Source organism: Pelmatolapia mariae, linkage group LG3_W, assembly GCF_036321145.2.
Source record: "Pelmatolapia mariae isolate MD_Pm_ZW linkage group LG3_W, Pm_UMD_F_2, whole genome shotgun sequence".
NCBI classification, from domain to species: domain Eukaryota; kingdom Metazoa; phylum Chordata; class Actinopteri; order Cichliformes; family Cichlidae; genus Pelmatolapia; species Pelmatolapia mariae.
In genome coordinates, this window is record NC_086229.1 from 28,924,983 (window position 1) to 28,949,685 (window position 24,703).

At 43.8% G+C, this 24,703-nt stretch overlaps 1 protein-coding gene across 1 annotated transcript in view; it reads left to right on the forward strand.

Annotated features, from left to right (window-relative positions):
* LOC135932639 (uncharacterized) overlaps window positions 1-19,583 on the forward strand; it is a 38,968-nt gene extending 19,385 nt beyond the window's left edge. The window contains exon 3 of the mRNA XM_065470143.1: window positions 19,204-19,583. Within this exon, the coding sequence (XP_065326215.1) occupies window positions 19,204-19,583 (380 nt within the window). The remainder of the gene's footprint in view (window positions 1-19,203) is intronic.
* Window positions 19,584-24,703: the final 5,120 nt, after the last annotated feature.

Genomic DNA, 24,703 nt, shown 5'->3' on the forward strand with positions numbered 1-24,703 from the left:
CTTGGTGCCATTGCCTGCCACCTGGTTGGTTCCTGTTGTTAGATCTTTCGAGAAGAGTTATGCCAAATCCCCTCCTCTTCGGCATCTGTGCTGGCATGGAGTGGACCGAACAAACCTCCGATCGGTGGATCTGGTTGTTACTACCTCGGAAGCTCCCGACCCAGTTCCCCTTAGGTTGGGTTTAATTAATGCGAGATCTGTGGTGATTAAGACCTTCATTTTGAAGGAATTTTTCTCTTCCTATGCGCTGGATTTTCTTTGTCTGACTGAAACCTGGATTCCATCCGGTGAGTTAAGCGCCCTTTCTGAAGTTTCTGGTTGCGGAAGAGGGCTAGCTGTTGTTTTTAAGGCACATCTTAACTTTAAGCAGCTATCCCCATCAACACACCAGTTTCGAACTCTGTTTGTGTTAACTGGGCCACTTGCCTCCGCTGCATACCGTGCATAACCGTGCATAACTGTATGACCAGATCCTTCTGCTCAGTGATTTTAATATACATATCTGTTGCCCGGGGAAGCCCTTAGCCAAGGACTTTCTGGATCTAGTGGACTCTTTTAATTTTGTTCAGTCTGTTAAAGGTGCCACTCAAGAACGTGGTCACACATTGGACTTGGTTTTATCACATGGTTTATCTGTCCGTAACGTACTTGTCGAGGATGCCGTATTCTCTGACCATATGCCTATTTTATGTGACAGTGTTCTTTTTAATCCTATTGTTAAACAGGCTGTACCTGTTCGATGCTATCGTGCTTTTGGCTCAGATACTGCCAAGATACTGTCCTATCCTCCTGAGTTGTCCATCTCAGATGGATTACTTTCTTATTTGGATTCTGCTCGTAAATTTATCCTTGATGTTGTTGCTCCTTTAAGTTTCAGACAGTGCAAGCCCAAGGCTAGTCTTTGGATAACTGATTCTACCCGAGCCATTAGAAAAGAATGTAGAAGATGTGAAAGATGATGAAAAAAGGACTCGTGTATGTATGTCTGGAAGCTCAGAAGACTAGCTGGAAAGTTTATCAGAGAGCAATAAAGGCCGCCAAGCACTCCTATTTTTCTCAACTTATTGCTGCTAGCTTGCATAACCCTCATGTTTTGTATAACACTAAAAATTCTGTACTTAATATCGAAGCCCATGTTCTTGATATTGAAGCCCATGTTTTTGTGCAGTCTTCTGAGGTTATGTGCAATCATTTTATTCATTTTTTTGTGGACAAGTTTGCTAGCTTGAGACCTCCGACTCTGTCTATTGCTCACCCGGTCATGCATCTTTCTTGCTCATGTCTGTTTTCTGCTTTTCTACCAATTGCACTACCTGATTTAGAGACACTTGTGTTAAATGCTAAACCGTGTGGTTCTCCGAATGATGTTGTTCCTCCGTGCTTTCTCAAATAGGTATTTCCCACCATTGAACCACACATTTTGAACATTATCAATACCAGTCTTTTGACTGGTGAAATACCTAGCGAGTTTAAGCATGCAGTTATACATCCCCTACTTAAGAAACCAGGCAGTTCAGTCATGTCAAATTTTAGACCTATCTCTAAGCTTCCCTTTCTGAGTAAGATCCTGGAAAGGATTATCTATATTCAGTTGATGGACTATCTGAATGACTCTCAATTGTCTGAAATCTTTCAGTCTGGCTTTAAGTCATTTCACAGTACGGAGACAGCCCTCATAAAAGTTATGAATGACATTCTGGTAGCGACAGGCTGTGGTAAATATTAGGGATGGATACCGGTATCCTGACATTAATGGTAGTAACTAGACCAAAAAGCAGCGCACATTTCGGTGCTTTATTTCGGTGATTTTTTATTCCTGAGATGTCATACACTTTGAATTCAAGCCAATCATTTTACCTTTTCAAGGATAGTAGGCGGGCCCAGGTACATATGTTCTTTTAGAGCAGAGCTACAGATTAAAAATGCCCAAGGTGAAGCGGTCAAAAGTCTGGCTGTACTTCACAGCAAAAGATGCAAACTTAGCAGCCTGCAACAAGTGCTTTAAGGTGATACTGTGCTAAGGAGGTAACACCTCGAATCTGATGACGAACCTGGTGACGCATAGCGTTTTTTTAAAGCCGAGAAATGAATCGTATTTGATAGCTTGCTGTGAGACCTCACACCGAGCACATCGACTGTTGGTGTGGTGCCTGTTATCGGACCCGGAGTTAGCAACATCCCCCAAGAACCCGAAGAGGAGAGTCCTGGCCCCTAACCCTGCCAGTGTAGCAGAAATGATGACGGATGATGATGGCAGCAGCAGCCGTTCTTCTCTTTGTGAGTAGCTTAGCCGTATAGCTCCAGAGAAGGCTAATATGATTATCTTTTTGCAAAGAAATAAATAAACAAACAGCTAAATATGAGAGCTTTTAGGACAACATTTGTGTTTTTCATTGTTTAAGCACAGGTTCCAACCAAAGGAGGTATGTTGTATCAACAGAAAGGGCTAACTTAGTTATCATTTTGCAGAAAAAAAGAGACGGCTTAAAATAAAAAGATAAGCGGTTTTTGGACAAAGTTTATGTTCTCCATTCTTTAAGCACTGGTTTGAGCACCGTTTAAGCACCGACACCGTTTCAAAAGTACCGGTTTGGCACCAGTATCGGATGAAACCTAAACGATACCCATCCCTAGTAAATATGCAGTGCTCGTCTTATTGGACCTGACCGCTGCTTTCAACAGAGTCGATAAAGACTTGCTGATCTCCCGCTCACAGCACTATGTGAGAATTTCTGGCTTGGCACGCTTGTGGATAAAGTCATGTTTTTCGAACAGGAGTTTTTGTGTTAAGTAGGGGTTGGCTTCATCCTCTGTGGCCCCTCTGCTTTGGGGTGTGGCACAGGGATCTATTCTTGGGCCATTATTGTTATTGCTGTACCTTCTGCCTCTTGGCGTGATATTTCGAAAACATAAAGTGTCATTCCATTTATATGCTGATGCCTGCCAGCTTTGTTTACCTTTAAGTCATTCTCATAGTTTTGCTAGTCGACCTCTGCTTGACTGCTTGAGTGATGTTAAGTCATGGATGGCTAAAAATTTTCTAAATTTTAATGATTGCAAAACAGAAGCGATTTTATTTGGCCCAAATCATTTTTCTAACCCTCCAGATGTTGATTTTGCTGCCTTGACTCCTCATTTGAAGAGTTCGATCACAAATCTAGGAGTAAAAATTGATTCTGCACTTACTTTTGATAGTCACCAATGTTGCCTCTAAGCTGCGTGCGTCTGCAATTGCGCACTGCTGGCATGGTCTCTGCACACAAAATATCTAACCTGAATTGAAATTAAAATGAACACTTTAACAATTCTGTTTTGCAGTGTTAGTCAGTAAGTGACTGGCTGCTCCCGTATGGGATTAGAACGATGCCACCTTATCCCATAGTCCAGCCAATCACACGATTTACATTTGTATATACCGAGCTAATCAACGTGGTTGACAGGCTATAACAGCGTCCTTATGTGCCAACACCGGTGTTTTAGCTAGCAAAGCGGCGTGGCTGATGTGGAGTGAAGCCACGTTAATGACAACGTGTACAACCATTGGAGATGTGAGCAGGACAGACAGAACAATTGACGGACTTTATACCAGTTTTTAAATTGTGTTGATCGGCCACATAAAACCAGAGTTATGATTTAAAAAAATGCAATGTTTGGTTTTCTTCCTGAATACTGTCGTTGTTTATATTTACTGCGGGAAGAAACGGTACAAACGGCGTTTTATAAGGAAAACGCTCGAAAGCACTGTCCGCCTTTGAGCAAAAACAAAACCAAATCAAACCCACCCTTTCCTATTTGTCGAAAAATGTACCATGTCTGCCAATCAAAACATGATATGGCAACATGGCATTTAGTTGTTAAGAAACGGGAGGAAGTTTTAGGAGTGACGGCGGTGCTTTGAGATGTGAGAGATTTGCGACGTTTAGCGCAAATCTTGTGTAGTTAGTGTGTAGTGTAGTCAGTAGCGGTTTTAGATACGGGCGACACGGGCGGTTGCGCGGGGCGGCATCACGGGCATCGGCAAAAAAAAATTAAAAATGGTCGTACTCATGCTGCCCCGACGTCATGCCAGCGCATAGTGGGAATGGCATAGGCACCGATCGGTTTTCTATCGCCCATTTGCTGGGAGTAAAGGCGCCCTCCGTTTGCGAGGTGCGCCTGCTGCTTGCGGCGCAGAGAGGAGAGGGCGGGGCGGCGGGGGATTCTCTGACCGGCTGGAGCAGCATCTAATAACCAACTCGCAAAATAAAACAAAATAAAAACAAACCAACAAACACGAAAACACCAGACATTATAATACAGACTTATAATTTGCACCGATGTTTTTTCGAAATTCTATACGCGAAAAGTGAGCGCGAGAGGGAGTGGTCGCCCAGGGCGCCAAACAGGCTAGGACCGGCACTGAGTGTAGACAATAGTTTTGTTGTGTGTGTCAGAACAATGAGGCGACTACTGAATGTTACAGGTGTTACAGGAGTGATACATCTCCTGTTGTCACAACTGCAGGTATCAGGCTTGTGATGTTCTCCTTTATCTCATAGTGGACAGAATTTTTTTTTTTTGGAGTGGCACAAATGGTCTGTTTGGCATCAGATTTGATGCAGAACAGCTGATTGTTCTGTAAATAGTTTGAAATGTTTATTTAAAAATGCCTTGGCTGCATTAAAAAAATAGCTGCAAAAAACTTTGTTGTTTGCCAAACTGAGTTACTTTTTTGAAGAAATAACTATATAATTAATTGCCCAACATTGGTCAATATATACTGTATTTTGCAGACAGAGTTGCAGGACTCTCTCCCAGACCACAGACTCATACTCATAATACAAGTCAAAGCTTCATAAAAAATAAATAAAAAAGTTGTGTTTTCAAAATTGGAGTTCAAGTTATTTTTATGTAGCCAAGTACAGGATAGGGTAGGGGAAGTTAAAGTAAGATGGAGAGAGCCAATAGCTAGACTCGTAGGAGGGATAAAGTGAGTTGCGTGCAGAAGAATGACTGGAGCCACAAGTAAAGTTGCTTTGAATTGTATTGAATTATATAGCAACAATTAAACAGCACTTCATAAACAGGAATGAAAACATAAAATAAAATAACCAGAATCCTATCTGAGCTCAGCTATGTCAGTCTTGCTGGCTTAATAGTCAGTGTTCAGTCAGGTCAAATCCAATAGGTCAAAAGTCTGTGATTGGTGTGATTTTGTCCTACCGCACTGTTGCAATTGTTCGTGAGAGAAGAGCAACCTGCCCTTCTGGGCCAACTCGGAATGGCTGTGGTTCGATTCAAAGGGAAAGGCTCGCCATCTTCCTTGTCAGAAAGAAATCCAGGTCTCACGATCCCACAAAAAAAACCTAGCCAGCACGCTTCTAATGTTCAACTCTCAAGGAGGATCTTGTCCGCTTCATCCGCACCCGTCCAGATCGCGATGGTTCCAAAGTCCAAAATGTTCACAACAAATCAGGTGTGTTTCTCCAAGGTCCATGCAGATCTCCGGTATGGATATTTGCTCAATTTATCAAGTTTATGGTTATTTTCCAGCAGCGAGCTTGGCGGTGAAAATCAGCGATGGTCTTGTGCACCTCCGTCTCTCTGTCTGAGCAAATGTGAAAATACAGAGCAGGGGAAGGCGGGGCTTGTTCCTTCCTAACCAGTAGGGGTGTTAAATGTACTCTTTGGGGTTTTATTCTTATATTTATATTAGTTATCTTTTATTATTGATTTACTTTAGCTCAACTCAGTGATTAGATTAATGATAAATCTCAATTAACAATAACAATGTTGTAGTGCATTACTGAGTCGTGTAAACTCACTGGGTTACATTTATTTCCAATAGCGTTAACATACTACACAGGTCATGAACAAGATTTTTTAAATTGAAGCAGTTAATTAAAAGTAGTCTAACATAAATGTAAATGCTGTAATTTGATTATTTTAATAAACCATGTAACTTGGATGGATTTGATGCTGGTGTGACCACAGTCCACACGTCTGCTGTGGCTCACAGTGGTCCAAGGGACCGCTCAGGGAGTTTGTGCGTTCGCTCAGACACATGAAAAATTAGAGGGAGCATTCATAGTCACGTAAACGGGGTGGTAAAATCAGCATTCTATCACCTCAAGCATCTATCGAAAGTCAAGCCCTTTCTTTCCCAGTGTAACTTGGAAACTGTTGTTCATGCTTTTATTACTTCACATTTGGATTATTGCAATTCCTTTTTAATAGGGGTTGGGCTGGGCACTTTGTCACGCTTGCAACTAGTGCAAAATGCGGCGGCACGATTTTTAACTGATAGAAGATCGCATCACTCCGGTCTTGGCCTCTCTACATTGGCTGCGAATTCAGGATCCGTTTTAAAGTTCTTTTATTGGGTTTTAAATCTTTAAATGGTCTGGCTCCTGTTTATTTGTCTGATCTGTTGAAGCCCCATGTCCCCACTCGTTCGCTTCCGTCAGCTGAGAAGCTATTGCTTTCAATCCCTAAGTCGCGGCTGAAACTTAGAGGAGACCTGGCATTCTCTATTGTGGCCCCAATGCTTTCGAATGGTCTTCCTCTCCATATTAGACAAGCTACATCAGTGCCGGTTTTTAAGTCCAGATTAAAAACCTATTTTTATTCCCTGGCTCTTAACTCTGTGGGTAACTGACACTTTTATTAATTTTTATTGTTATGTTTGGTCTTTGGCCCAGGATGTGAGTGGGCGTTAAGGCATCTGGGAAGGGAACTCAAAACTGGATTATAGATAGCAGACAGTTGGTGTCGTAAACCACCGCCTCTTTTCAAAGATGGTCGCTCACAGTGGACGTAAATGGCTTCTTTCACTCCTCTAGGAGGAGGAGTGACGCCTTAACGCCCGTCCTGGGCCATCTGACCTCAGGAAATCGAATGATAGGGTTGGGCCAGGTTGCACTATGAGCTCACCCGAAACCCTGGCTGATTGTGACCCACAGTGGCGGTCCTAGCCTGTTTGGCGCCCCGGGCGAACACTCCCTCTGGCGCTCCCCCTGTGGCCATCTCCCCATACAACTCCTCCATCTAACACACTGTGAACACTGCAATAGTTACACCCCTTTTACACACGCTCTTTTCTACTCTGTAATATTTTTGTCAATTTTCTTGATATTTATTTATAATCCCCTCTGTTAATCCTTGATGTTTATAATTGAGTGATCTGTATATATTAGTGCTATTTCTTAAATGTGTAAAATCTATAAAATAATGTATTGTTTGGAGTTTAGTCTGTTACTGTTGCTATTTTTACCATTTCTTCTTGGAGTAACTGTAACCCACATAATTTCCTTAGGAATTAATAAAGTATTCTGATTCTGATTGTTTCAAGATGACCTGCCATTATCCAATGACACATCTGCTTACCTGTATCTTTTGCTCGTTTCTCCTCCTCTTCTTTTCTCTTTTTTCTAAACTGAGCACCTGATGACTTTGAACTTTTCTTGTCCATCTTCCATTGGTTTTAATTTTGCACTCCAGTATGAACACCCATCCACCAGAGGATCACCACAACATAACCTATTATACCTACACCTTAGTTCACAGATTCACTTTGTCTAGGATTTATTTCTGGGGTTTCACACAACCCAGGATTCAGATCATGAATACATAATGGGCTTGGATTTACAACATTATGAATGAAATGTGCTCTATTTGGAAGCAACCGGCCCTCCTCCCCTTTCGACGGGTTGTGTGTGAATAATCAAACTGTAAATTATAAATTTTAAATTGTTATTGATCTCTTTACCCCTAGTCCTAAAGTGTATATTTATTTTCTTACTCTTCTTATATTTATTATTTGTTTACTTGCACTGCTGTAACTGGAGCCTGAAATTATAAGTCTGCATCATAATGTCTGGTGCTTGTTGGTTTGTTTTTATTTTGTTTTATTTTGCAGGTTGGTTATTATATGCTGCTCCAGCCAGCCAGAGAATCCCCCGCCACCCCGCCCTCTCCTCTCTGCGCCGCAAGCAGCAGGCGCACCTCGCAAACGGAGGGCGCCCTTACTCCCAGCAAATGGGCGGCAGAAAACCAATCGGTGCCTATGCCATTCCCAATATGGCATCATGTCGGGGCAGCTTGAGTACGAGTAAATTTTCTTTTTGCCGATGCCCGTGATGCCGCCCCCCACCACGATGCTGCACCCGGGCAAGCCGACCGTGTCGCCCGTATCAAAAACCCGCTGCTGGTGACCCACACCCGTTTTCACATCTTGGCTCATGTGATTAGGTAGAGGATCATCTGGGGGTCCTTTGTCCTTCTTTGGGGGGGAAACTCCCATTGGCTTTAAATCTGGGACTCTCCACCATTTGACCCTTAGAACTGAAGAAGCTTCTCGGATGAGAGGTGAAACGTCTTCAAGCAACTTAAAGAAGTCCAGACGCTTTTCTTTCTATGCTCCTTAGACCTGGATGACTGAGAACCTTCACAGACGTGTTGCAAGAGCTTGGTCCGCATAGCCGGCAATAAGTCGGACTTGTTCCTGGTGGGTGATGGGCTCCACCAGGGCTGCCCTTTTCTGTTTATAATTTTATGGACAGAATTTCTAGGCGTAGCCAAGTGGCAGAACGCTTTCACTTGGGTGGTCTCAGGATCTCATCTCTGCTTTTTGCGGGTGATGTGGTTCTGTTGGCTTCATCGGGTGATGGCCTCCAGCTTGTTTTGGAACGGTGTGAAATGGTGGGAATAAGAAACAGCACCTCCAAATCCGAGGCTTTTCTCCTCAGCCGGAAAAGGGTGGAGTGCCCACTCCGGATCAGGGACAAGTTCCTGCCCCAAGTAGAGGAGTTTATTCAATTCAATTCAATTCAATTCAATTTTATTTATATAGTGCCAAATCACAACAAAAGTCGCCTCAAGGCGCTTTATATTGCACAGTAGATAGCACAATAATAAATACAGAGAAAAACCCAACAATCATATCATATGACCCCCTGTGAGGAAGCACTTTGGCGACAGTGGGAAGGAAAAACTCCCTTTTAACAGGAAGAAACCTCCGGCAGAACCAGGCTCAGGGAGGGGCGGGGCCATCTGCTGCAACCGGTTGGGGTAAAAGAAGGAAAACAGGATAAAGACATGCTGTGGAAGAGAGACAGAGATTAATAACAGATATGATTCGATGCAGAGAGGTCTATTAACACATAGTGAGTGAGAAGGTGACTGGAAAGGAAAAACTCAATGCATCATGGGAATCCCCGGCAGCCTACGTCTATTGCAGCATAACTAAGGGAGGATTCAGGGTCACCTGGTCCAGCCCTAACTATATGCTTTAGCAAAAAGGAAAGTTTTAAGCCTAATCTTGAAAGTAGAGATAGTGTCTGTCTCCCGAATCCAAACTGGAAGCTGGTTCCACTGAAGAGGGGCCTGAAAACTGAAGGCTCTCCCTCCCATTCTACTTTTAAATACTCTAGGAACAACAAGTAGGCCTGCAGAGCGAGAGCGAAGTGCTCTAATAGGGTGATATGGTACTACAAGGTCATTAAGATAAGATGGGGCCTGATTATTTAAGGCCTTGTAAGTGAGGAGCAGGATTTTGAATTCAATTCTGGATTTAACAGGAAGCCAATGAAGGGAAGCCAAAACAGGAGAAATCTGCTCTCTCTTTCTAGTCCCTGTCAGGACTCTTGCTGCAGCAATTTGGATTAGCTGAAGACTTTTCAGCGAGTTTTTAGGACATCCTGATAATAAAGAATTACAGTAGTCCAGCCTGGAAGTAATAAATGCATGAACTAGTTTTTCAGCATCACTCTGAGACAGGATATTTCTAATTTTAGAGATGTTGCGCAAATGGAAGAAAGCAGTCTTACATATTTGTTTAATATGTGCCTTGAAGGACATGTCCTGGTCAAAAATGACTCCAAGGTTCCTCACAGCATTACTGGAGGCCAAGGTAATGCCATCCAGAGTAAGAATCCGCTTACATACCATATTTCTAAGATTTTCAGGGCCGAGTACAATAACCTCGGTTTTATCTGAATTAAGAAGCAGAAAGTTAGCGGCCATCCAGGTCTTTATGTCTTTAAGACATTCCTGCAGTTTAACTAATTGGTGTGTGTTATCTGGCTTCATGGATAGATAGAGCTGCGTATCATCTGCATAGCAGTGAAAATTTATGCTATGTCTTCTAATGATGCTGCCTAAGGGAAGCATGTATAATGTAAATAGAATTGGTCCTAGCACTAAGCCCTGAGGAACACCATAATAGACCTTAGTGAGTGAAGAGGACTCTCCATTTACTTGAACAAATTGGAGTCTATTAGATAGATATGATACAAACCACTGCAGCGCAGTACCTGTAATACCTACAGCATGTTCTAATCACTCTAATAGGATATTATGATCAACAGTATCAAACGCAGCACTGAGGTCTAGCAGGACAAGCACAGAGATGAGTCCACTGTCAGAGGCCATAAGAAGATCATTTGTAACCTTCACTAAAGCTGTTTCTGTGCTGTGATGAGCTCTGAAACCTGACTGAAACTCTTCAAATAAGCCATTCCTCTGCAGATGATCTGTTAGCTGTTTGACAACTACTCTTTCAAGGATTTTTGATATGAAAGGAAGGTTGGAGATTGGCCTATAATTAGCTAAGACAGCTGGGTCTAGAGATGGGTTTTAAGTAAAGCTTTAACTACAGCCAGCTTGAAGGCCTGTGGTACATAGCCGATTATTAGAGATAGGTTGATCATATTTAAGATTGAAGAATTAATTAATGGCAGAACTTCTTTAAGCAGTGTTGTAGGAATGGGGTCTAAAAGACACGTTGATGGTTTGGAGGAATTAATTATTGAAGTTAACTCAGAAAGATCAATTGGAGAAAAAGAGTCTAACTTAACATCGATGGTACTAAAAGTAGCTGTAGATGATATTACATCTGTGGGATGATTATTGGTAATTTTTTCTCTAATGATAAAAATTTTATTTGTGAAGAAGTTCATGAAGTCATTACTAGTTAACGTTAAAGGGATTGTTGGCTCAGTAGAGCTCTGACTGTTTGTCAGCCTGGCTACAGTGCTGAAGAGAAACCTGGGGTTGTTCTTATTTTCTTCAATCAGTGACGAATAGTAAGATGTTCTGGCTTTGCGGAGGGCTTTCTTATATAGCAGCAAACTATTTCTCCAGGCTAAATGATGATCCTCTAAATTTGTGACACGCCATTTCCTCTCCAGCTTACGAGTTATCTGCTTTAGGCTACGTGTTTGAGAATTATACCACGGAGTCAAGTACTTGTGGTTTGAGGCCTTAGTTTTCACAGGAGCTACAGTATCCAGAGTTGTACGTTGTGAGGAGGTAAAATTATTAACAAGATAATCGACCTCTGTTAGAGTGGCGTTCGGATAGCTGCTCTGCTCTATGTTGGTACAGGGCATTGAAGATGATAACAGTGGGTGTATTATATTCTTAAACTTAGTTACAGCACTTTCAGAAAGACATCTACTTTGATAAAGTCTACTCTCCACTGCTGTGTAATCAATCATTGTAAATGTAAATGTTATCAGGAAATGATCAGACAGCAGAGGGTTTTCAGGAAACACTGTTAAATGTTCAGTTTCTATGCCATATGTTAAAACAAGATCTAGAGTGTGATTAAAGTGGTGGGTGGGTTCTTTTACATTTTGAGAGAAGCCAATTGAGTCTAATAACAGATTAAATGCCATGTTGAGGCTGTCATTTTTAGCATCTACATGGATGTTAAAATCACCCACAATAATTATTTTGTCAGAGCTGAGCACTAAATCAGATAAAAAGTCTGAGAAATCAGAGAGAAACTCTGTGTAAGGCCCAGGTGGACGATAGATGATAACAAGTAAGACTGGTTTCTGAGTTTTACAGCTGGGGTGGACAAGGCTAAGCATCAGGCTTTCAAATGAATTAAAAGTCTGTCTTGATCTTTCGTTAATTAATAGACTGGTGTGAAAAATTGCTGCCACACCGCCCCCTCGGCCTGTGCTTCGAGGTTTCTGGTAGTTAGAATAACTCGGGGGTGTTGATTCATTTAAACTAACATAATCATCCTGCTGCAACCAGGTTTCTGTAAGGCAGAGTAAATCGATTTCTTGGTCAATTATTAAGTCATGTACTAACAGAGACTTGGAGGAGAGAGACCTAATATTTAATAATCCACATTTCACTGTTTTACTCTTTGGTTCAGATGTGGATACTGTATTGTTCTTTCTTTTTGATTTTTTATGTTTAAGTTTTTTATTGCTGGTTTTTGGTTTGTTTTTTTGTCTTTTTGGGAGCTGACACAGTCTCAATGGAGATGGGTTTTTGGGGGGGTAGCAGGAGGAGAGAAGCTGCAGAGAGGCGTGTAAGACTGCAACTCTGCTTCCTGGTCCAAACTCTGGATAGTCATATTTTGGGGGGTTTAATAAATTGGTCCATATTTCTAGAAATGAGAGCTGCTCCATCCAAAGTGGGATGGATGCCGTCTCTCCTAACAAGACCAGGTTTCCTCCAGAAGGTTTGCCAATTATCTATGAAGCCCACATCGTTTCTGGGACACCACTCAGACAGCCAGCAATTTAAGGAGAACATGCGGCTAAACATGTCACTCCTGGTCTGATTGGGGAGGGGACCAGAGAAAACTACAGAGTCCGACATTGTTTTGGCAAAGTTGCACACCGATTCAATATTGATTTTAGTGACCTCCGATTGGCGTAACCGGGTGTCATTACTGCCGACGTGAATTATGATCTTACTGTATTTACGTTTACCCTTAGCCAGCAGTTTTAAATTTCCTTCAATGTCGCCTGCTCTGGCCCCTGGAAGACAATTGACTATGGTTGCCGGTGTCTCTAGCTTCACATGTCTGAGAACAGAATCACCAATTACCAGAGTTTGACCCCCGGCGGGTGTGTCGCCGAGTGGGGAAAAACGGTTAGACACATGAACAGGTTGGTGGTGTACCTGGGGCTTCTGTTTAAGACTATGCTTCCTCCTCACCGTCACCCAGCCGCCCTCTTTCCCCAGCTGCTTGGGGTCTGCCGGGGAACAGCTATCGGGGCCTACGCTATCATCGGCTGCACCAGCTACAGGGGCCTGGCTAGCTACGGGTGAATGAAGGGTGCGAAGCCGAGTCTCCAATTCAGTAATCCTGGCCTCCAGAGCTGCAAATATGCTACATTTGTTACAGGTATCATTACTGCTAAAGGAGGCCGAGGAGTAACTAAACATCTGACACAATGAGCAGGAAAGTGCAACAGGGACAGGTGAAGTAGCCATGGTGCTAACGAGTTGGCTACGAGCTAAGCTAAGCTAGCGAAACAGTAAAGAGACAGTGAGTGAATACTTTGGCTATAAATTAGGTAGTGAGCACACAGAGAGGGTGATTCAGATGAAGCACGTGAAGATTATACTATGAAAAAGGTATGTATCAAAAGATTTCAATTAAATTGCTAAGCAGAAAAGCTACTCAGAAACACCACTGTGTTTGAGCAAGAACAGGAACAGGAAGTGATACTCTACCACAAAGCGAGCGAAACACCAAGTGACAGCGCCACCCACAGACCACATGCAAGTCAAACAAGTTGACCACATGATGTTTTAGTATCTTGGGGTCTTGTTCACGAGTGACGGGAGAAGGGAGCGGGAAATCGACAGACGGATTTGGTGCAGCGGCCGCAGTGATGCGGATGCTGTACCCGTCTGTTGTGGTGAAGAGAGTGCTGAGTGTAAAAGCAAAGCTCTCAATTTTATCGGTTGATCTTCGTTCCTACCCTCACTTATGGTCATGAGTAGGGATGGGTATCGTTTAGGTTTTATCTGATACCGGTGCCAAACCGGTACTTTTGAAACTGTGCCGGTGCTTAAACGGTGCTCAAACCGGTGCTTAAAGAATGGGGAACACAAAATTGGTCCAAAAACCTCTCATGTTTAAATGTTTTCCACTTTTTCTTTGGTCATTTTAGCCTTTTTGGCCAGGGTGAAGGGAGTATCTGCCATCAAACAAGAAGACAGCCGCATGTAATACCACGGTGTTCGCTAGTTCACCTTACATGCATTAATGTGGTTAGCCTACTCAATGTGAATTACACACAAACAACATTAAGCTACTCACTCAGAGAAGAACGGCTGCTGCTGCCATCATCATCGTCATCATTTCTGCTACACTGGCAGGGCTAGGGGCCAGGACTCTACTCTTCGGGTTTTTGGGGGGATGTTGCTAACTCCGGGTCCGATAACAGGCACCACACCCGCAGTAGATGTGCACGGTGTGAGGTCTCGCAGCAAGCTAAACAAGGCGCATATCTCGGCTTAAAAAAAAACGCTATTCGTTGCCAGGCGTTTCATCGGATTCGAGGTGTTACCTCCTTTGACAGTATCACAGTATCAGCTTAAAGCACTTGTTGCAGGCTGCTGAGTTTGTATGCTTTGCTGCGAAGTACAACCAGACTTTTGACCGCTTCGCCTTGGGCATTTTTAATCTGTAGCTCTGCTCTAAAAGAACGTACGTACCTGAGCCTGCCTACTTTCCTCGGAAACGTAAAATGATTGGCTAGAAGTGGCTCAGGAAAAAAAAGCACCGAAATAAAGCACCGAAATGTGCGCTGCTTTTCGGTCTGGTTACTACCGTTTATGTCAGAACCGGTGCCATCATGGCACCGGACACCGGTACCCATCCCTAGTCATGAGCTGTAGGTAGTGACTGAAAGAACAAGATCACAGATACAAGCGGCAGAAATGGGCTTCCTCCGAAGGGTGGCTGGCCTCTCCCTTAGAGATAGGGTGAGAAGTTCGGACATTCGGGAGGGGCTCAGAGTAGAGCCGCTGCTCCTTCCCATCGAAAGGTGCCAGTTGAGGTGGTTCGTGCATCTGACAAGGATGCCTCCTGGGCGCCTCCTGGGTGAGGTGTTGTCCCACCTGGAGGAGGCCCCGGGGGCAGACCCACGGAGAGATTACATCTCTTGGCTGGCCTGGGTGTTCCCTTGGACAAGCTGGAGGAGGTGGCTGGGGAGAGGGACTTCTGGGCTTCTGTGCTTAGGTTGCTGCCCCTACTAATCGGCCCCAGATAAGCGGAAGAAAATGGATGGATGGATGGGTTTCTGAAATAAATGTTTTTTGTAGAAATAACTCATGCTTGTGTTAATAATTATGTACTAATTGTAATTATAATTAAGTAGAATTTTTATCAACAGATTTTCTGTGCTTACAGCACGTCATTTTGTGTTCCAAGAGCAGTACAATTCTGAGATAAGCAAAATCACCAAGTTTAGATTCAGGAAACAGAAACTATCTCTGCTTTAATGTCAGGCTTCACTGAACATCCCTGAAATATACATGTCTTCTTACCCACATGCTGTGAGTCAGTCAGGTCTGTCTTACTCTCTTCTGTCTCTTCTTCCTCTCACACTCAGCAGGTTTTGGATGTCTTTCCCAGAGCCTGTTGAAGGTTTATTCCTTCTAAATGGGAGTTTTTTCTTTCCACTATCACCACGTACTCCTCATAGGGTTCAGTGCATATTTTGTAATGTATTCTGTTACGTTATTCAATGAGAGTAACGTATTCTGAATACTTTGGATTACTTAATATATTATCATGCTATTTACAACTACATGACTGTACTATTAATGTGTGATTTATTACTATTACTGAAGGTTACTCGCTATACCAATACCAACTAGATGTTAAAATCTTAATATAAAATGAGTAACAGTGGGGTGGACATTAGGTAAGGCTGCACTTTTAGCAGCGATCTCCTATAGAAAACTATTCCGCACGTATATAAAACAGGTCCGCGGCTCTGAACCGTAGTAAAGGGACCTCTGGCTAATACGTCGGGTTCCGTGTCGCGCTCGTAGCCAAAAACTAGCTCTACTTTGTTGTCTGGGTCAAATTTGCTAGTGAGACACAGGAGAGGGGCGTTGAAGGGCTGCTCCAACGGAAGTTATTGTTTCAGAGGAAAACACGAACACAGTGTACAGTTGAGTCTTAATAGCTTACTTACAAGTGGGCTCGTCAGGCACTCTTTTTGGCTGCAGTGGTTATTAATATATTTACATGCTTCCAGCTCCCGTTACTGGTCGGTGACAACTCGTACTTTTCCACTCCCTTTCTTCTCCCTCCCTTGCACTCAGACTCAACAGGTATGGCAGTCCATTCTCCCTGCAGCACGGACTACAATGCCCATGATTCTACATTCTTTAAGACTATGGCTGTAACACTCTGCCTATTGCCTTCATATTAAACATACCGTGCAGAGGCCTGTCCTTCCATGGTGGTTCCTCGCTTTCCTCCTCTTTCTTAGGTTTCTGTTGCGTGAGCTATTCACTGAGCTTGCAGTCAGTTGGGGCCATCTTCCTGATGTATTCGTGGATGTTCGTTGTCTCATCCTGGACCGTGGTGCTGACACATCCCCGGCCTGTATGCTTAGCATACCGCTATGATGCCTGACAGGAGCTTCCATGTGGTACTGAGGCAGGTTATTGGTTGGATGGGACCGGTCCCTTCTGTGGGTCCCTGAGGATCAGGACTGTCCGACCTTCGGTTAGCATTCTGGATGTCTCTCGTCTGGGTCATTTGTACTGCCAGACGCTCATGGAGTGCAGTCAGCTTCTTCAACCAGTAGACGTGAACCATTTTGGGGCCTGGTGCTGTCCAACTCTTCATATTGGAGACCCTTTCTTGAATGTCTGCCAGTGATGGTTACTGGTCACTGTTCAGGCAGGTTGCTGTGATCTGCCCTCAGATCCACTAGCTACTGAGCATTTCCATTATGGGTTGTGTCCTTCTCCCATATGCTCTTCCAGTACTGCTCCGTCTCCAGCCTTGGTGGTGCTGTTCTCATATGGTTCCTCTGCCACTGAGAGTACACCTTGGCTGGTTCCATGGAGAACAGCTGGTTTATTCTCCTGCCTTCTATCTCTGGTGTACCCCTTCAAGTGGCTGGCCAGGACTGTGAGTCTTTGCTTGGCAGTTTCCAAGGCCTCAGGTATGGACAGCTTGCTGTACTTCTCAGGCAGCTTCTTTGTCACATCTTTCTGCAGCTCCGATAGTTGGCTAACCTCCCTCTGTGCTACCTTGATCTTAGCCTCTAGTCTCCTTCTCCATGGAGGGTACAGCTCTTTGCAGCTATTCAACTTGTAGCCAAGCATGTCACTGATCACTGCTGCCATAGTGTAGACCAGCTTGTTAGTGTCAGTAATGGTGGCAGTAGGTATCGTCCGTAGTGCTGCATTCACATTATCTAGTAGATCTTCTGAGGGTACTTTACGTAGTCTTGGTAACCGGCTGCGGAGGATCCAGGTTTCAAGCTTTGCCATGACCACATTTTCACATAGGTGTTACTACTGTCCAGGTGTGTGAGGGTTGTGTGAAGAGCTGTTATTATGGCATCTTCTGTCTACCTGTTTGCCTTGTATGCAAACTGGTATGGATCGAGGTCTGCAGGGATGACAGCCTAAGTTTGTGACATGATAAGTTTCTCAAAACATTTGGTGATTATGGGTGTTAGAGCAACTGAACGATAGTCATTCAGGCAGCTGACTATGTTCTTTGTTGGCACTGGAATGATGGTGGCTGACTTGAGGCAGGATGGTACTACAGACTGTAGCAGTGAGAGGTTGAAGATGGTGGTGAAAACCTCTGCTAATTGGTCTGCAAATGCTTTAAGCACTCTTCCTGCTACTCCGTCAGGACCAGCTGCTTTCCTCGCATTGACTCTGCGTAGTGTGGTTCTTACCTGATGTTGCTCCAGCTGAATGGGGGCATCATCTCTCTCTGAAACAGAGAGAAACAGTTCCTGTTCTATTGGTCAAAGAGGGCGAAGAACTGGTATAGGGTGTCAGGTAAGGTGATGTCCAGAAGGTTTGTTTGTGTGAGATTGTCTTTGTAGCCAGTAAGTGTCTTGATCCCCTGCCACATTTTTCTGGGTTGTTTGTGTTAAAGTGTTCCTCACTGCACTGTTTGTATTCACGCTTGGCTTGTTTAATCCCCTTAAGCCTTGGTATCCCTCTTTGTAGACTAATTGGTCTCCAAATCAGGCCCCATCGTATCTTAATGACCTTGTAGTGCCATATCACCCTATTAGAGCACTTCGCTCTCGCTCTGCAGGCCTACTTGTTGTCCCTAGGGTATTTAAAAGTAGAATGGGAGGGAGAGCCTTCAGTTTTCAGGCCCCTCTTCTGTGGAACCAGCTTCCAGTTTGGATTCGGGAGACAGACACTATCTCTACTTTCAAGATTAGGCTTAAAACCTTCCTTTTTGCTAAAGCATATAGTTAGGGCTGGACCAGGTGAACCTGAATCCTCCCTTAGTTATGCTGCTATAGACGTAGGCTGCCGGGGATTCCCATGATGCATTGAGTTTTTCCTTTCCAGTCACCTTTCTCACTCACTATGTGTTAATAGACCTCTCTGCATCGAATCATACTTGTTATTAATCTCTGTCTCTCTTTCACAGCATGTCTTTATCCTGTTTTCCTTCTTTCACCGCAACCGGTCGCAGCAGATGGCCCCTGTTCTTCCTGTTAAAAGGGAGTTTTTCCTTCCCACTGTCGCCAAAGTGCTTGCTCATAGGGGGTCACATGATTGTTGGGTTTTTCTCTGTATTTATTATTGTGTGATCTACTGTACAATATAAAGCGCCTTGAGGCGACTTTTGGTGTGATTTGGCGCTATATAAATAAAATTGAATTGAATTGAATTGAATCCTGATTTGAAGGCACAGTCCTGTGCCCTTAGTAGAGCTCGCACCTTGCTGTTAAGCCATGGCTTCTGGTTTAGGAACACTTTAACAGTCTTTGTTGTTGTTAAAAAGTTGATGTATGAGAGTACGGCAGATGTGTGGCTCTCAAAGTCTGTTCCTTATGCAAATATACTCCGGATCGTGTTGTCAAAACAGTCCTGTAGGGCTGTGGCGGCTTATGCAGTCGTCCAATTTAGTTGTCATTCAAAAAAAGACAGTCAAACAGTATTATTTTATAATTTTATAATTAATAATTTTATACAATTTAATTTTAAATTTTAATTTTATCATTTTAATTTTATAATTGTATAATGTATTATTGTTTACAGGTCAAGAATATACATACTCAGTTCAGTTACTATGACTACTGATGTTGCCACGTAGTGTGATGGTGGGAAGCAGTACTCACTGTGGGCCCCTGTACCAGATGGAGACCAGTGAGGTTTTCTGTGGAAAGCCCACTATCGGTTGCCCACAGAAAACTCTATAACTGATATTGTGGTTTAATGTTGTCTCAGACCAACAGGTGGAGGTGAAGGTGGAGGAAGGGTCAGACTCTGTCATCCTGCCCTGCAAAACAACAGGTGACCTTCCTGAAGACACCACAGTGGAGTGGACTCGCTCTGACCTGGAGCAGATAGTTGTCCATGCGTATTCAAACAGAAGTGACCTCTTTAAGAAACAGGATAACTTTTACTGTGGTCGCACAAAGATGAACAACGACCTGCTGAGAACTGGAGACCTCAGTCTGACCTTGAAATACCCCACAGAGAGAGACACAGGAGGATATATCTGTAGCATCTACAGGGACAATGACATCTTGAGACAGAAAGTTGTGATGAACTATGTCAGAGGTCAGTGCAGTAGAAACAGATCAGAGGTCAGTATAGTAGACTGAGGTCAAAGGTCATGGATTTCTTTTCGTTTCTCCACAGAACGGTTTCCATCCTGGCCCAAAGCCCTCCTGGTTCTCCTGGTTATTCTTGTGGTTTCTGGAGCTCTTTTATTTCTTTTCCGGCACTATTTCATGTCAGGTGAGTGTCTCCTACTACACTACCCATAATGCCGATGGTTAGCAGGTGTCCTCTGGTGGCTCCTTAACCATGGCTCACACAAACTTGTTCCAGAAGCTGAAAGAGTTGAGAGTTAGAAACAGCTGATACAGAGAGCTGAAGAGAAACTTCCAGGTTTGTTCCAGAAGTCAGGAAACCTCCTTTTAGACTCAGCTGAAACAGCTCCACAATATGACTTTACTAAACAGTGTGTGTGCTTCACTGCATTGATCTGACACAGAGGCTGCATGTGTATAAGCTGTGCTTTCATTATCTGCAATTTATCCACATAAAAGTGTCATTGTGATAGGTTAAGAGGGCAGCAGAATTTACAACAAATACACTAATACAAGTAAACATGAACACATGAATAATATGCAATCACTTTACATTATATTACATTACAGGAGCGACATCAACAGTCACACTGGCGAAAAGAGCCATTTTTTCGCTTCTTTAACCCTCTAGGGTCGACGAACGCGCCCGCATGTCAAAATCACATGACCAATTTAAGACGACACAGCAACGAGATGCAGCGACCCAGAGTCTCCATTTCAACTTGGGTCGAAAGTGTGGCCTTATATACCAGTTTTTAAATTGTGCCGACAGGCCACGTAAAACCAGAGTTATGATAAAAAATACACGCAATGTTTTTTTCTGAACAAAACAGTGGTGTTTACAGCGGGAAGAACGGTAAAAACTGTGTTTTCTACAGACAGCGCTAGGAAACACTCTGACACTGTGAAAAAAGAAAAAGAAAAAACACCCCTTCCCTATTGGTGTTAAAGTCTACCATGTCAGCCAATCAAAAAAATGATAAGGCAACATGTGACATTTGGTTGTTTAGGGAGAAGGGGCAGTTTTAGGAGTGACGCCTGCGAGAGAAAGCGGGCGAGTGAAAGAAAGAGAGAGAGAGAGCGAATTTTCATATGTAAGACATTGGTGACGTTTAGCATGTTTGGAGGCTGTAGTTAGTGTGTTGTGTGGTTATTGTTTTGTATTGTGTGTTAGTTATACTGCTGAATGTCACAGTCGCTCCAAAAAAGCCACCACAGGCAGATTGCAGTCTAAACGCTGTTTCCACCTGGAAAACTGGACTGATACCCCTCCTGCTGTCAGACCTTATAATTGACTTTAAGCTCCACCATTTCTGACAGTTTTAGATCCTTTTGTAGATTATTTGAAGAAACAAGGTCAACGTATTAAAAAGCTTTTTTTTTCTAATTCTGTTCTGAGTGTGGTGACAAACATTTGTATGATGCTGTGGGAGTGTCGGCTGTATTGACTGGTTTTTACACATACAGACACAGAGAGAAGAAGGAAGAAACCCAAGCAGGGATTTATAGATAAAAACCAACCAATAGGGAAATCTGCAGATATTCAGAGTTGGCCATTTAGCAGCAGTATACAGAGAACAGTGATATACACAATTTCCACAGTTAGTAAAAAAACATAAAGCACAATAATTGACAGTATCCAACCTGTTAAGGGGAAGGCCTCGATGGGGACTGGCGGTGGCTCCCGGGCTGGGCAGAGCCCCATGTACTAATGAGAAGTGAAAACCAGTGGGGGTGGGGGGTCATATATACATGAAACCCGGAAGAGGCGTGCTTGGAAGTGTGCTCCCACTCCTGAAATTCAGATAATTTATCTCCAATTATGTGCATTTAACACCAAACTAGGCAAAGTTAAATGGGTCTGAACCAAATCAAACTGCAATGGTTCTAGTATAGAGCCCTGTGGAACATCTTTGGATACTTCCAGAAAACAGGAAGAAGACAAAGCATTGTGGACACCTTGTGTTCTAGCTGACAACAAATTTCATAAAGAACTTACAGCATTTGCAGTTAGACCAATATTGTTTAGTCTGTTTTTTAAAATGGCAGGTCCAAAAAGTTAATTTGTTCAATAATAAGGTTTAATAAGCAAACGTAAATGCTTAAACTAAAAAAACATTATTTAGATATGGAACAAAATGTTCAGTTTAAACAGTTTAAAATGCCACATTTTTCAGTAAGGTACATGAGTCTTTTAAATTAGAAGCTGGAATCTTGGTGGTTATATTCCCTTTATAAGATTTTGTTATTTTCCAGATTTTTTTAGGATAGAATAGAATAGAATAGAATAATCCTTTAATTGTCCCACAAGGGGAAATTTGGTTGTAACAGCAGCCAAAAAGATACATATACAAACAAACAGGACACAGAACAGAACAGAAACATACACAATTTTTCTTACATATTTACAATTTTACAATGGACAATGGTTACTATAAACAGAGTGTAAGAGCCAAAGTCAATGTTTATGTTTTGCTTATTTGTTATGGTGGCACAGGTGTATAGCTTTACCTGCCTCTCAGCTGATGACATGTGGGTGTGGTCACTGTCTATTTACCTGATCTTGGTGTTCGCAGCAGGTGTGTTGGGTGAGTGGTTTTGTGGGCAAACTTTTCTGTTGACCGTCATTTTTTGGTACACAAGTTATTCCATGCGCTAGTTGTAAATTGATTGAAAGCACAAACGTTTGTTTTTGTTTTGTTCTTAAAATAAATACGCAAACTACAAGTACGACTCATTATGGATTATTGGAGGCGCGTCACAGGGACACAACCAACTCAGCCGGCCGCGGCTTTATTTATGGATGAAAGTCGCAACACAGAGTATTGTACAGTTTTTAAATTAAATAAAAAATATATACAGATAAGAGGCAAACCCGGGTTGTAGTGTGAATCGGTTGATTAACTTATTGCGAAAATGTAAACATCTATGATTGTTGGGAGCAGTTGTGATTGTACAGTCTGACAGCTGCAGGGAGGAAGGACCTGCGGAAACGCTCCTTCATGCATCTAGGATGCAGCAATCTCTCACTGAAGGAGCTCTGCAGTTCAGCAACATTTCCATGCATGGGGTGGGAGACTCTGTCCATCAGAGATGTTATTTTGGCCAGAGTCCTTTTGTCTCCCACCACCTGCACTGGGTCCAGGGTGCATCCCAGAACAGAGCTGGCCTTCCTGATGAGTTTATCCAGCCTCTTCCTCTCAGCTGCCGATAAACTGCTGCTCCAACATACAACACTGTAAAAAATGACAGATGCCACCACAGAGTCATAGAAGGTCTTTAAAAGCGCTCCCTGTACTCCAAATGACCTCAGCCGCCTCAGCAGGTAGAGTCTGCTCTGACCCTTCCTGTAAAGAGCATCAGTGTTGTGGCTCCAGTCCAGTTTATTATTCAGGTGAACACCCAGGTACCTATAAGAGTCCACTATCTCAATGTTCACTCCCTGGACGTTCACCGGTGTCAGTGTGGTGGGTCTGCGTCTCCGGAAGTCCACCACCAATTCCTTGGTTTTCCCGGCGTTGATCAGCAGGTGGTTCTGCTGACACCAGTCTACAAAGTCCAGAGTCCACTGTCTGTACTCTGAGTCGTCCTCACCTGTGATGAGGCCGACTATGGCAGAGTCGTCAGAGAACTTCTGTAGGTGGCAGCGTGGGGAGTTGATGGAGAAGTCTGCAGTGTAGAGGGTGAAGAGGAACAGTGCCTGCACAGTTCCCTGTGGGGCCCCCGTACTGCAGACCAGTGTATCAGAGACACAGCCCTGTGACCTCACATACTGTGGACGTTCTGTGAGGTAGTCCAGTATCCACTGGGACATGTGGTGGTCCACTCCCGATAGCTCCAGCTTGTCTCTCAGAAGTCGTGGCTGGATGGTGTTAAAAGCACTGGAGAAATCAAAGAACATGATCCTCACAGTGCTTCCAGGCTTCTCCAGGTGAGTCAGAGCTTGGTGCAGGAGGTAGATGATGGCGTCCTCCACCCCAATACCAGGCTGGTAAGCAAACTGCAGCGGATCCACTGAAGACCTCACCAGGGGGCGCAGATGGTTTAGAACCAACCTCTCGAGGGTCTTCATCAGATGCGAAGTTAGGGCTACTGGCCTGTAGCTGCTGAGGTCCTTGGGATGGGAGGTCTTTGGTACCGGTACCACACAGGATGTCTTCCACAGCTGTGGTACTTTCCCCAGTGACAGGCTCAGGTTGAACAGATAAACTAGGATGCCACACAGTTCATCTGCGCAGCACCTCAGGAGCTTGGAGCTGATGCCATCTGGACCTGCAGCCTTCCGCACCTTGATCTTGTGAAGCTCGTTCCTCACCTGAAGTGCTGAGATAGAAAGACTGGGTTCTGGGGGAGGGGGGTGAATGTTGGAGTCCACAGAAGCCGGGGGTGGGTGTAATGACTGGGAGCTGGGAGGTGTGAAGCTGAGAGGTGTGAAGTCCTGAGATGAAGGACAGGCAGGGGGGACGATGCTGTGGGAGGGGTGGGTGGATGATCAAACCTATTAAAATATTTATTTAGGTCATTCACCCACCCCAAGTCTCCTGCAGCCTGGGGGGTTGGTTTTTGTCCTGAGATTGTCTTCAGGCTGTTCCAAACCCCTCTGATGTTGTCCTGTTGCAGCTGCTCTTCCATCTTCCTCCTGTAGTTTTCCTTTCCTTGCCTTATCATCCATTTCAGCTTCTTCTGGACAACTCTCAGCTCCTGTTTGTCCCCAGATCTAAAGACTCTCTTCTTCTCCTTGAGGAGAGCCTTAATTTCAGGATTTATCCATGGCTTGTTGTTAGAAAAACACCGTACCTTTTTGATGGGTACGGTGTTGTCCACACAGAAGTTCATGTAATCCGTAATGCAGTCTGTGATGCTGTTGAGGTCATCCTCCAGGGGGCTGCAGAGGTTGTCCCACACAGTAGAACGGAAACAGTCCCTCAGGGCCTCTTCAGTCTCTGCCGACCATTTCCTTACTGTGCGTTTCACTACTGGTTCTCTGTGTACTAGAGGTTTATACACAGGCTGGAGATGAACCAGATTGTGATTTGAGCCCCCCAGGGGAGGGAGAGGTGATGAGCTGTATGCCTCCTTGGTGTTGGCATACAATAAGTCCAATGTTTTATTGTCTCTGGTGTGGCAGG